Source organism: Rissa tridactyla, chromosome 23, assembly GCF_028500815.1.
Source record: "Rissa tridactyla isolate bRisTri1 chromosome 23, bRisTri1.patW.cur.20221130, whole genome shotgun sequence".
NCBI lineage: Eukaryota > Metazoa > Chordata > Aves > Charadriiformes > Laridae > Rissa > Rissa tridactyla.
Genome location: NC_071488.1, coordinates 1320780 through 1334330, shown reverse-complemented (window position 1 = coordinate 1334330; position 13551 = coordinate 1320780). Strand labels below are relative to the sequence as shown.

At 58.5% G+C, this 13551-nt stretch overlaps 3 protein-coding genes across 3 annotated transcripts; all 3 read right to left on the bottom strand.

The window, feature by feature from the left end:
* Positions 1 to 3083: 3083 nt before the first annotated feature.
* On the bottom strand, positions 3084 to 3717 carry LOC128901165 (protein S100-A12-like). The gene is made up of 2 exons (XM_054183004.1): positions 3565 to 3717; positions 3084 to 3323 (listed from the first exon to the last, which is right to left on the bottom strand). The coding sequence occupies exons 1-2, from the start codon at positions 3715 to 3717 to the stop codon at positions 3084 to 3086; spliced, it is 393 nt and encodes a 130-aa protein (XP_054038979.1).
* A 5041-nt stretch (positions 3718 to 8758) lies between these two features.
* Positions 8759 to 9865, bottom strand: LOC128900947 (protein S100-A4-like). Its single transcript, XM_054182642.1, has 3 exons — positions 9724 to 9865; positions 9117 to 9271; positions 8759 to 9005 (listed from the first exon to the last, which is right to left on the bottom strand). Exons 2-3 carry the CDS (start codon positions 9252 to 9254, stop codon positions 8841 to 8843), a joined length of 303 nt encoding a protein of 100 aa, XP_054038617.1. The 5' UTR covers positions 9255 to 9271; positions 9724 to 9865; the 3' UTR covers positions 8759 to 8840.
* Positions 9866 to 11644: 1779 nt separating this feature from the next.
* On the bottom strand, positions 11645 to 12976 carry LOC128900946 (protein S100-A4-like). The gene is given in 4 exon segments (XM_054182641.1): positions 11645 to 11809; positions 12464 to 12622; positions 12820 to 12922; positions 12924 to 12976. Coding segments are annotated over 4 exon segments (480 nt in total).
* Between the last annotated feature and the right edge of the window lie 575 nt (positions 12977 to 13551).

Sequence of the window (13551 nt, the reverse complement as noted above, 5' to 3'; positions counted from 1 at the left end):
CTCTTTGTGAATTTCCCTCCCCTCTTTGGGCTGCGAAACCTTTTCACCAGACACTGAGGATGGAGACTTCTCTGCTGAGTGCCACTGTTGCAGGTGGCACCCCCAAAGGGTGCTCTCCTTGCTGGTGCAAACAATGACACCTCCACTGAAGATGGCACAGAAATGCCACAAATTTATACTCCCACCCTGCCCCGAGTAGAAAGCGTCACCCTGGAGTAAAACAGGTACGGCATGCAGTGCCGTATTCAGAATTGCTTCTCCCTCATCTTATTTCCTGCAAGAACCATTGCAGTGTCACTTACCCTTGTCTCCGAGAAGGGTTTGCAGAGGATGGGTCTGTCGCAGTGATCCGAGCACCCGGGAAGACCTTTTATACATGTCTGAGGTCCTCTTTCATCAGAGGCAGTGACACACCTGCTGCAAGCAACAGCTTGAGTTAGCGTTTCCCGCACCTGGAAATTGCAAGGTGGGAACTCCTGAACCCCTCCCCGTCTCATACTTCTGCACATAGTTCCTGGTTGCACCCACCGGGCTTTGGAAATGTTGTCCTTCCACCCAACTGTCACCTCTGACAGGGCTGAGCTACCTTTTGCTGGGCAAAGAATGGGGGAAAAACCACTGGATGTGCCATCACACCTCAACACGGCCATAAAGGGCGGGTCCCTCTTGGCAGAACTTCCCCAAACTCTGCAAGTTTGGCAATGTGCTGAAAATTTTGTGCACTTCCATGGCAGCGTGGGAGAAGGATGGGCTGTTTCAGGGAGATGTGGATAACTTTGTCCCTCGGTTGTTCTCAATGTCATCTCTGTTTCCTGCAGTACTAACTAGTTGAACGCTACCGAAGATGAAGGCAGCATCCGCCTCAATAAATTGTTTTCCAGAGTGTTTTCCATTACTTTCTACTTTCACATATTTTGTACCAGACCTTTCCCCTCCCTCCAGAAACTTTGTGGAGGAAACTGGGCATAAAACAAGAAGAAAATCTGAGGTCATGGTCTTTGCTGGCTGGAGCGTTAACTAGCGAGTGTTTTGCAACCGTCACCTCTGTGCCACTCATCTTGTGTTAGCAGAACAGGTACTAGAAGAATGAAAAGACTTAAGAAGATACAAAAATAAGACAGTAGATTCCAGGAAGAGGGTAAGAACAGGAAAACAAAAGAGTAATCATTCCTGTTGGAGGATGCTTCTTGCGTGTCCCAGGGGCAGTATCAAGAACTGTTGCATGAGTTTTATTCTGGTATCCCTGACTCACTTCATTGCTTGTTTTGTTTTGTTTTCCTGCTCCACTCATTAGGGACTGTTGACAATCCGAAATCACGTCCTCGTTCCCCACCTGGTCTTGCAAATCTGGGTTTTGTCCTGTGTGCTTGTGTAGTCCCCATGCGGACAGACATGTGAGCGCTGAATTCCCGTTTATTCCCATCCCTGTTGCCCAAAAATTGTGGGAGACGCACAACTCGTGATGCCTAGCCCCAAGGATGGGACGATGCCCAAGTGACACACGGGTGCCTTGGCAGGACCATAAACTACTTCTGCCTCTGGGGGACAAGGGCTGCACCCTGACGCTGAAATCGCGGAGGCAGAGAGTGATCTCCTGTGTCACGGAGTGCAAATAACCACACAATAGCCCCATGCTGCTGGGGGTTATTTTGCGCCTGGGATTCACATGGGGCAGGCTTATGGTTACAGCTGATGTTGGAAATGTCAGAGCCTCCTGAGCCCAAGGGTTTCCCGCTTGGTGCAGAGTCCCTGGAACACACAGGAGCTCTTTTCCCCTCATGTACCTGCTCCCCAGGAGCCAGCGGTGGCTTGTAAACGTGCTATGACCTGGGGGGCTGTTACCACACTCTAACAAAAACATCCGACTTCATTGTGCAGAGTTAACACCGGCTCTCGGGAGCCCCTTGGCCTCGTTCTTTGCTGTGTTGGGGCTCGCAAGATAAAGTTCTGGTTGCTGTGGGCTGCAAAAGCACCGCACTCACCCCCGGGATGCTGCACCCCCGGCTCCGGAGCTGGGTCTTGGCAGCCAGCCCGGGGACCAGCCCCCAGTTGTGCTTCACCCTGTCGTGTCCTGGAGCTGGTTTGAGCGACACAGGGCTAATTTCTCTTCTAACACCTGAGAAAACTACACTTTCAGAAGACTCTAGTGTCTGGATTTGTGAAAATATTTACTTTATCACCAGCTCTGGGGTGCTGGTTTCAAGGTCTCAGTGCTTTCAAGCTCCCCAGGTGTGGGGATGAGGAGGAGCAAGACCCGGGCACTTGACCCAAGTTGCCAATGGGGTTATTTCATCCCATGAATGGCACATTCCATAGAAATTAGGAAGTTTGCCGAGGAGTTCTCTCTCACAGCACTCCTCGCCCTGGTGCCGGAGCCCTGAGCCCTTCCCTTCCTCCTGCCGGGAGTGCACGGCTTCCCATGATAGAATGGGCTGGGTATAGCCCCTGTGTATTTTATATTGGTATCGGGATCAATATTGGTGCTTTACTATTATTAATATTAATTATTGAGCCTTATTCTACTAAATCAGTGTATATTTCAACCCTCGGGTTTCCTTGTTTTTTCCTGATTCCCCTTCCTGGGTGGGCAGGGGTCATCGGGTGATAGGAATAATTGTCTAAATGACAATAAATTGTTGTGGGTTCTTCAAACTGTAAGAGCAGGGAACCCGCTGAGCTTTGGGAAGGCAGTGGGAGCATGTTGGGGTCTGATGTGCTTCAAGATGGGGAACTCACCAGCCTGTGCTGCTCAGCGGGGACCCAGCAGCGCTGGGTTGTCCTGGCTCTGCAGGGACCAGCGTCCCCCCCATCCCACCTTCCCTTTCCTTTTGCTTCTCCAGTTCAATCTGCGTTGAAGCCCGCCCAGCCACTGGCTGGGTGCATATTGCATCCTCCTTGGAGACAACAGGACACGTAATACAGATGCATTTGGTGCTTGAAGAGAGAAATTTTATTTCAACAACATAGGCAGAAGCAGATGGTAGAGCTTTGGTTACAGGTTTGTCTGTGCTTGCAGACAAATGGAAGGGATGATGCTGCTGGAAGAGCACAATCCCATGGGCACAGTCACCCTGGGAACCCCTTTACTTCCTGGGACCATGGCCATGGTCATGGCCATGGTCATGGTCATGGTCGTGGCCGTGGTCATGGCCATGGTCATGGCCATGACCAGCATCTGAATGGCTCTTGTGGGACCTATTGTGGGCATCAATGAATACAAGATTCAGCGTGGTCAGGAATTCGGTGAACTTCAGGCGACCGTCCTGGTTGCGGTCTGCTTTCTTGAAGAGCTTGCTTATGTAGTCATCAACAGACAGGTTAGGCTGCAGCAGGACAAACATGAAAAAGAGTCAACCTGAAGCACAGCGGGATTTGGGGTCACCCTGCCAGCCCGCAGCTACGGCACAAGGCTCACCCAACAAGGATCGTGTGGTTTCAGGAAAACCCTAGAAAGTCTTTCCCTCCCCTTTGGGACACCCTCAGCCACCCCCATGCCCCAGGGAGGTCACCACTCCTGCGAGCTCTCGCCAGCACTAGGAGAGCTGGGCCATGCTCGGCTCTTACTGGTATGGTGTTGTGGAGGAAGGGCTTGGCGTTCTCCTTCAGCAGCTCCGAGAACTCATTCTTGCTCAGGTAGTCATCTATGGGTTTCTTCACAGCATACTGGTGGTAGATGTTGATGGCGCACTCCAAGGCGAGCTCCAGGTCGGTTTTCATCTTGCTAGGAAGGGACAGGCAGCAAAACATTAAACCCCATCAGAGGAGGAGGAGGACCCCCCTCATCCTCCGCGAGCCCCAGCCAGGCGCTGGCAGCCCAACAGGGTCTGGCTCACCCCGGTGGCACTTCCAGCAGCACGAAGCCTGAAGCCACCATTTGGCAAGGACCTACTTACCTATGAGCAGTGCTGGGGTGAGTTCTGCAGGAGACGGTGCACGGGAGGAGAGGAGCGGGCAGGAGCAGTGACTGCGGCGGTGGAGGCGAGGTCTCTTTTATACTCTCCCTGAGCTACGATTTAGTGACACCCTCAAATTTTCTTCGGGGCAATAACCCCAGGAATTGTGCAAGGCTTCGCAGCACACCCAGGTGGCAATTTCTTGCCTGGCTCCAGGAACTAGCTGCTCCCACTGTTAACGAGGGAGGGGACGCACCAAACTCGTTAGGGCAAAACAAGGAAACGCCAAAAGAGACGTTTGCAGGGAGCCAGCATTGCGGGTTGGTGACGGTGCAGGGGCTTTCCCAGGAGCTGGGACGTTCCTGCAGAGTTTGGGGGTCTTTGCCGAGATGATGGAAGAGGAATTTTCCCGGATCACACGAAAGGCACTGGGTGAGGGTCTCCAGTGGGATGATGCTGTGTTTTCCCCGCGGGGGTTGTGGTTCATCCACCCTGATGCTGTTGAATTTGGCTGGAGGTGTGGGGTCTGCCCCCAACACGCTGCTGCACTGGGGGGTTGGCCAACGCATCCCACCCCAACGTCACCTCTCCAAAATGATGAGCCTGAATCATTTCTTAACAGCTAGCCAAGAAAGATGTTACAAATCTGAGCACGCCAGTGTGCCAGAAACCTGCCAGCTGGTCTGAGGAGGTGGCATTTCCCGACAGCCGTAACTGCTGCCTGATGGTAACCGAGGGCATTGGCAATCGCTGGCTGTTCCTGGTGTCGTGGGGATGCTGCCACTTGTGGGACACCCCATGGCATTCCCAGTGCCTGGCACGGGCTGATAAACCTTGAGTATCCTGGGGGAAAGACTCTTGGGAGGGCTGGTGAGGAGCCCGTGCCCGAGGATGCCCAAGCCCTTCACCCCAAATCCATGCTTGGTGGGACTGGCACAGCAAAAAGCCCATGGTAGCCATTAAGGCTTTTAGGAGACGGGAAGGACAGCAGTGATGAAACATCTTCCCATCAGCCTCCCGATCCAGGAGCATGAGGAACTGGTGCCAGAAAAAGCCTGAATTGCAAAAGAGTGAAACAAAGGGACGGGTTGTATGACAGAGGGTGTGGTGGGTTGACCCTGGCTGGATGCCTGGTGCCCACCAAAGCCACTCCATCACTCCCCTCCTCACCTTGACGGGGGAGAGAAAATACAATGAAAGGTTCACGGGTCAAGATGTGGACAGGGAGATCACTCAGCAAGTACTGTCACAGGCAAAACAGACTCGACTTGGGGAAGTTAAATTTATTACCAATCAAGTCAGAGCAGGATAATGAGAAATAAAACCTGATCTTAAAAACACCTTCCCCCACCCCTCCCTTCTCCCCAGGCTCAACTTCGCTACTGATTTTTCTACCTCTGGGTGGCACAGGGGGACAGGCAATTGAAGCGTATGGGGAATGGGGGTTGTGGTTGGTTCATCACACCTTGTCTCTGTTGCTCCTTCCTCCTCATGGGAGGACTCCTCACACTCTTCTTCTGCTCCAGCGTGGCATCTCTCCCGTGGGAGACAGTTCGTCATTAACTTCTCCAACATGGGTCCTTCCCAGAGGCTGCAGTTCTTCACCAGCTGCTCCAGCGTGGGTCTCTTCCATGGGATGCAGTCCTTCAGGAACTGACTGCTCCAGCATGGCGGGGTCGCAAGTCCTGCCAGCAAACCTGCTCCAGCATGCGCCCCTCTATCCACGGGGCCACAGGTCCTGCTAGGATCCCGCTCCAGTGCGGGCTTCCCATGGGGTCACAGCCTCCTTCGGGCATCCCCCTGCTCCACCATGACCTCCACGGGCTGTGGGTGGATGTCTGCTCCACCATGGACCTCCATGGCCTCTGGGTGGATGTCTGCTCCACCACGGACCTCCACGGGCTGTGGGTGGATGTCTGCTCCACCATGGACCTCCATGGCCTCTGGGTGGATGTCTGCTCCACCACGGACCTCCACGGGCTGTGGGTGGATATCTGCTCCACCATGGACCTCCATGGCCTCTGGGTGGATGTCTGCTCCACCACGGACCTCCACGGGCTGTGGGTGGATGTCTGCTCCACCATGGACCTCCACGGCCTCTGGGTGGATGTCTGCTCCACCACGGACCTCCACGGGCTGCAGGGGGACAACCTGCCTCACCATGGGGTAGAGGGGAATATCTGCTCTGGTGCCTGGAGCATCTCCTCCCCCTCCCCTCCACTGCCCTTGGTGCCTGCAGAGCTGCTCCTCTCATATATTCTCACTCCTCTCTTTGCCTGTAGTTGCACAGGGTTTTTTTCCTCTTCTTAAATGTTATGACAAAGATGCTACCACTGCTGCCGCTGATGGGCTCAGCCTTGGCCAGCGGCAGGTCCGTCTTGGAGCCGGCTGGCATTGGCTCTGTCAGACATGGGGGAAGCTTCCGTCAGCTCACAGAAGCCACCCCTGTAGCCCACGGCTACCACAACCTTGCCACGCAAACCCAATACGGAGGGAGATGGGCGCATCCTCCCCAGGCTGCGCAGCGAGACACGGGGTGCCAGATGTGGTGGGACACACGTGGGGAGGCGCGAAGGGAGGTGCGGGAGGAGACACGCATGCGCCGTGGGGCAGGCAAGAAGGGGCAGGCGTGAGCCGTGGGACCTCACGCTGCCGTTTGCTGCCCAACCTGCCATGGAAGCCACGTGCCGGCAAGCTCCTGGCACATGCCCTGCCTCGGGGCACGGCGGCCATGCCCTGGCAGCCCACGCTGCGGTGCAGGAGCTGCGGTGGGGTGTTGGCATCTGCTCCATGGCCGAGTGCGGCCGTGGGGCTGGGAGGGCTGGTGCCGCAGGGACGGAGCCCATGCAGCCCCGAGGGCACCATGGCGGGGTGTGGATGGACGCGGGCTGGGACGACTGTGAACAGCATCGCGCCAGCTTCAAACGTTCGCAGGTCGGGCACAAAAGGGGCCAAGGGCTTGTAGGGGGGGTCCCTTTCACCTGCCTCCGGGATGCAAGTGCGGTGCCGTTGCGCTCTCGAGTGTTTCACTGAGCCTGTAGGGATGGATATATGGTTTTTTATTATTTTTTTTTTTCCTGATGTTGGTGCTCAAGTGAGCGCTGGATCTTGGCAGCGGGGGTGCGTGGGACAAGCCCTGCGCCCTCCATTTGGGGGAGTGAGGGGATGAGCTTCCACCCCTGTCTCCTGTCAAACCAGCCCTCGCGAAGCCAAGGGTGCGGTGCCCAGGTGGGATCCCCGGGCGGGAGGATGGGCAGAGCCTCCCCAGCACCCAACGGGATCCATGTGTGGGGACCGGAGCACCGGGGGTGCAGCCCCTCTCCGAGTCCCTGCCACCCCACCCCGCAGCAAGGGAAAAAAACAGTGCTATCCATGAGGTTTTAATTTATTTAAAGTTCAAAAATAGCCATGCGCACAGCAACAAAACTTTACAGGAGGAAATGACTAAAAAATTTACAAAAAGGTCCTTACAGAAGGACCCCAAAGGGCCCTCGCGGCCCCTCATCCCTCCGGCTGGCTCAGGAATTTTGCATTGCCTCAGAGTGTGGCCATCGGTCGTGGCCAGGGTCCCCAGGAAGGTGACATTCTCCTCGAAATTAATTTCCTCGTCATCGTGATGTTCCGGGTCCGGAGCCAGAGGAGGGGGAGGTGGTGGAGGGGAGCTCAGCGAGTGGCCGGGAGCTGGTCCGGCCTTGGAGCGGGGACCCCCGGCGCGTGGCTCCCTCTCCCCCCAGGGATGCTCTGCCACCCTCCTGCTCGCTCAGTGAAGCCCCCCTGGCTCCGGCCCCGAACTGGGGGGGGGGCTCCCGAGCACCCCCACTCTCACTTCACCCCCGGGGCGTTACATCAGCCGGGGCGGGTGGCTGCAGGGGGACTCACGGGGCACAGATGTGTCACCCGGCCACCTCCACACGCAGCCCCAGGGCTGGCAGAGGGGACATCCTGGTGCCGGGGGAGTGTGGGGGGACACAAAGTTTGGGCTGGACGAAGCAAAGCCTTCATGGCATCTCCGCTCACCAGCGCCTCCGGGAGCAGAGCTCAACCGCCTGACGAAGGTCCGGCTCCCGGGGGTGGGATGGCAGGGGGGGGACATCCACATCTGGAAGGGGGATGATGCACATCTGCAGCTCGACACGCAAGCCCGGGTTGGCCGCAGAGGTTCGGGGGGTGGGGGCAGGGGGAAGGGAGGCAATGGCGACTTACAGAGGAGAGCAGGGCGGGCTGCGGTGCGGGGAAGGGAGGGCTGTGGCTACGCAGCTCCTCACGTTTATAGCCACGGGCCGAGTCCTCCCACGGCGGCGGTCCGGGGGGGCCTGGCTGGCTGCAGGGGGGACGTCACTCCTCTGCACGCCACAACCCCACCCCGGGCAGGAACGTGACCGAAACCCCAGGATTCACCCGGGGTGGGGAGAGGACAAGGGTCCCGGGTGACTCCCCAACGCGGCCGGTCCTGCCCCGCGGGGCAGCAGGTAGTGGGGGGGACAGATGCTGAGCCCGTGCAAGCTTAATAATTACGGTTTAAAAAAAAAAAAAAAAAAAGAAGAGCTGTTTATTGTTATCATGGCACCGGCCGGAGGCATTAACGCCTGCGAAAGCTCCTGCCCTGCCGTAGCCGGAGCAGTTCTTGGGGCCGCGGGGCAGGGTGCTGCCAGCCGGTGACTCACACCAACGTGGCCGGTGGGGACCAACCCCGCCGGCGGTTTACGAGGGCTCAGGCTGCTGCGACGGAGCAAACTCCATCTCGGACGCGCCCTTGCTCTCCCCTCCTCACCCGGTACCTGCAACGCGCCCACGGAAGGGAAACGGCGTCTTCCCCAACCCCAGCCTCCGGGGCGAGAAACCCCCGTCGCAAAGGAGGCGGAAGATTTTCTTTAAAATAACCTTTATTGACAGAGCATCAGGAAGGTGATGCAGCCTGGGGAGGGGGGGGGGGTTGGTGCCCCCTGCTCACTTTCTGCGCGGCATCTTGTCGGGGCAGTCCTGGAAGAAGTCGTTGCACATCATGGCCATGCAGGCCAGGAAGGTCACGTACTCTTGGAAATCCACCTCGCTGTCGCTGTTGCAGTCCAGGTGGGACATGAGCTGCTGCAGGCTGGCCTCGCTGGTTTGACCCTGCCCGGCGGCAAGATTTGGGGGGTGTTAAAATGGAGTTTGGCATCAAGGGCTACATCCCCGAGTCCCAGCGTTGCCCGTGGGAGGTGGCACCCCCTGACCCGCACTTACGCTGAAGCTGGGCAGCTCCTTCATGAGCAGCTCCTTGAGCTCCGTCTTGCTGAGCTTGTACTTGTCCCCCTCCTTGCCCGAGTACTTGTGGAAGGTGGCCACCATCACGGCCAGCGCCTGCTCCAGGGGACACGCCATGGGGGATGCCAGCGAGTCTGGAGGCACAAGGGGGTGAGAACGGAGCTTGGCGTCCCCGGACACCCACCAGCCTCCCAGACCACGCGGGCAGCTCCAGAGCCCCGCTCCCAGGCACGCACATGGATGCGTCACCGTTTGTTCCCTAATTTCACCCACAGCCGGGCTGGGTGTTGTCGTCTAACACCGGTGCTGAGCAACCTCCACAAAAGCCATGCCGGAGGGGAGAATACTGGGGGGGAGAGGGAGCAGCCCCCTCCTGCCCGAGTCGGGCAGGGAAAGGGCACCCCCGAGGTGAAATGCCACCTCAGAGCTCAGCTCGCTGCAGCGGGACCCCTCATTCCCGGCCTCCGGCGGGGGGCGGGGGGGGACGACGGTGCAGCCGCGCCGTGGGCAACATCTGGAGAGCATCTGGAGGGCCAGCGGGGCCGGGGGGAGCAGAGCGTCGCAGGGAAAAAAAAATCCAACTCACCGAGAAATCAGAGGAACCAGCGGAGGACGGGCAGGGCGGGAGGCGAAGCCGGCGTCAAGCCCCGGCATTTATAGCCCCGCCTGGGCCACCTCCCTCGCTGCTCCGGTGGGAAGGCGCCCGCGCCCATCCCGACATTGGCTGGCGAAGGAAGAGAGGAAACCCTGGGAGCAGCCCCGGCCCCCCCGACATCGCCCGGTTCCTGCCCTGCCAGGGGGCTGGTTTGGGTTAGAAAGAGCGAAAAGCGTCCCTGGGGGCTGGATGGGGATCACCCGGGGGTGGGGGGGGGACGGGACAACCCCGAGGGACAAGGGGGGCAGCGAGGGCAGGCGATGGCGGCGCAGGGCGGGATGCTCTTGGCAGCATCCCTGGGGATGTTTGGAGCCGCACAACCCCCAGCGGCCTTCGTCCCCGGTTTTGGTTTTGTGCTGGGCTTTGGGTGAGGGTTTTTTTTTTGTGGGGTTCTTTTTTTTTTTTTCTGTTTTTAACTCGACTCCGAGCGATCCGTTTCCTAGCTGCGAGGGCGGCGCGTCACAATGCCCCGTTGTGTAACGGAGCGCTGTTTTGGTGTCTGCGTGTCCCGGGCACGTGTCCAGGAGTTGCCGGGGCGGGGAGGGGGGGGAAGTCAGGAGCCAGCAGTTTGCAACCCCATGCTGTCCCTCACCCTGCTGCGAGGGATGACAAACCCCCCTCGCCCCAGTTGTCCCCGAGCCCCCCCGGGACAAAGGCACCCGCCGCTGACGGGGACCAGAGTGACCAAAAAGAGGGGATGAAGCGCCGCCGCCAGCTCCGGTGCGCTCCGAAGCCCCAGCAGGATGTGAAACAGCACCTCTCCGGGTCATGGGGGTTTCTTTAAGGACGATTTTTGGAAAAAAAAAAAAAAAAACCCACAACCAAAAAAACTCACCCCCAAGCCTGAACCTCGTGTCCCCCGTTAGCGAGTGCAAATTGGTGTAAATTACTGGGAGGGGGCAGAAGCTCCTGGGGGCTCTTTATAAAGACCCTGGGAAGGGGTAGAGCAAAGTTTGGAGATGCTGGAAGGACTTGGGGGGCTCAGGGAGGACTTGGGGCGCTCGGGGATGGGGTCTGCCCTGCCGTGCAATGACACCAAGGCTTTGTAAGGCCTTTTTTTTTCTTTTTTGAATCTGGGGGGGGTTCTCTGGGGTTTTGTGGCCGCTGGGAGAAGCTGGAGAGCAGCTGCATCACCTCCTTGGACCTGCCCGGACCCGCCAGGAGCCGCGGTGGCTTTGGGGGGGTGGGGGAGCCCCGCGTTTCCCAGCTGCTATCACAGGCTGACGCGCTCAGGAAAACGCCATTTATCTGCGGCCCCACGGCTCAGTGGTAAAACTGGGGGGCTCAGGTTGACCCTCTCCAGTGCAGGGCTCATCCGCATCCGGGGGGGGCGAAGGGTCTCCTCCAGAAACGGTTCTTCTCTGCGGGAATTTGGGACATGCTCTGGCTTTTGGGCTTTGCACGGACTCGCATCTTGGCTGGCGCATTCCTCCGGACCGGCTTTCTCTCCCCAAACCCAACTCCTTGCCCTTGTGCCGGCCTCCGAGCCGAGCTGGGCTCAGGGAATCTCATTGGTTTTGAGCTAAATGCGCGCCGGACCCTTCCCCAAGCCATCAAGGACGGGGTTCGGGGGGGGTGCCCAAGTGTGTCGCTCGGAGGCGGCAGCTGAGCTGTTTTGCTCTGGCTTCTCTGCAGAAAAAAAAAAAAAATATATATATATAAAAAAATAAAATGCCTGCTGGGGCTGAGTCGCACCATGGAAAATCCCACGGAGCTGGAGGGAGGCGTGAGTCACCCGGCCGCCCGCGACACCTACGGCATACAAAAACCTGCTGATGCACAACCCGGGCTTTGGCAAAGCTTTTATTGAGAGCCCCGCGGCGGCGCCGGGGGCAGGGTTTTGGGGGGGGGATCACTTCTTGCGGGGCTGCTTGGCGGGGCCGTCCTTGAAGAACTCGTTGAAGCCCATGGCGACGCAGGCCAGGAAGCAGGCGTACTCCTTGAAGTCCACCTCGCTGTCCTTGTTGTGGTCCAGGTCGTTCATGAGCCTCCTGAACTCCACCTCGTCCATTTGCTTCTGTGAAAGAAGGGGGAGAGGACGGTGGGGGCAAGGGGTTTTGGGGGCGCGGGGCTTCTCCATCCGGCCCCGCTGCGTGCGAGGAGGGATGTAAAAGCCTGGGATTCCCTCCCCCTGCCTGCAAGGAGGGTTTTCTCTTCGCCTTTTGGAAGGAGGTGGCCTTTGGAAATGCAGGTGGCTTTCGCGTGACCCGGGGCGTGCTGGCACGGCTACAGCCTCTCCGTCAGGAGGAAGTTTGGGTAAAAAAAAAAAAAAAAAAGTCTCCTCCCAGTTTAAACTATAGGCCAGAAGGGGAAGCGGGGGTTAAAAAAAAAAAAAAAGGCTTAAAAAAAGTTGAAGCAGGAGCGCCATTTTCTTTGCCAATCAAAATATTTCTGTGGGTGTAAGAAAGCCAAGTTTCCTTTGGCTCTGAGCACGCTGATGGCTCAGGTCCTCCTGGCTTCGTCCCTCCTCCTCCCCACGGCTTGGCCTGGAGCAGGAGGTCCCGGCGTGCCCCAAACCGGGTGTGTTTTGGGGCAAATTCCGAGACCACCCTGGCTCACCCCGTTTTGTTTTTACCCTGCTACGTGGCAAGACCCCAGGCTGGTTTGCTCCTGCCACCACCGCATCTCCTCCCTGGCCACCCGCGAGGGATGTGTCCCCAGGGCCACTTACGCTCCCGAAGACGGGCAGCTCCTTGTTCAGCAGCTCCTTGAGCTCTGCCTTGCTGAGCTTGTACTTGTCCCCTTCCTTCCCCGAGTACTTGTGGAAGGTGGAGACCATCACGGCCAGCGCCTGCTCCAGGGGACACGCCATCGCCAGCTTCTTGCGCACCTGGAGGGCAGAGCGCCGGGGATGGGGTCAGGGGTGGCAACGGGAGTCCCGTGTGTCCCCCTTTACTTTGCCCAAATCGGTCCACGATGCCTCTCCGGGAGGCGTTTTGGGGTGCAGCGACTGCGGGGGGAATTGTGGCTGGAGAGTGAAGCCGCGGGAGCAGGGATGCAGGAGGAGGACGGGGAGCGGGGACTCACCGGAGTGGGCGCAGGGCAAGCAGCAGCCAGGAGCCGGGGTGCCGTGGCCACTGTGCAATGGGCATTTATAGCCCCGGTGGGGTGGCACTGCCCAGCGTGCCCTGCGCCCCCAGGCTTTCCCAGCAGCTCCGCCGGGGTGGTTTCGCCCGCACCTCATTTTTGCCTAACGAGCTGTGTGATCCCATTAGCGGGGGGTGAGTGGGTTCGGGTGCTACTGGGAGGAGGTGCCGGCCCTACTGGGGAGTCTGGGGGCCGAGGGACCAGCCAAAGGATGGGCAGAAGGGCTGGGACATCCCTTGGGGCTCCTGTAGGAAGTTGGTCACTAGCCCAGGTCCCCCCCTAAGCTGTCACTGCACAGCTTTCTGGGTGGCCCAGGAACCCCCAAGGCAGATGGTCCCAAGTTCTCCCATCCCAGTGGCCCCAGTGCAAAGGAACAGGCTCCGCAGCGGGGCTGGGGAGGTGACAGAAGTTTTATTCGAGCCATGGGCTAGGACTCGATGCTGGCTGGCGGGGCCATAAGCCATAGTGCAGAAGTCATCACAGAGCGTGCTGAGGCAGCCCAGGAGGACCACGTGCTCCTTGGAGTCCGTCATGTCGTCCTTGTTCTCCAGGTCCTTCAGCAGCACCCAGAAGCTGCGCTCATCCGGCTGTTCCTGGCACGGAGCACCAGCGGGGTCAAGGACGGCCATGGCACGGGTAGGCATCAACCGCGATGGGTGGTTTCGGCAGGCG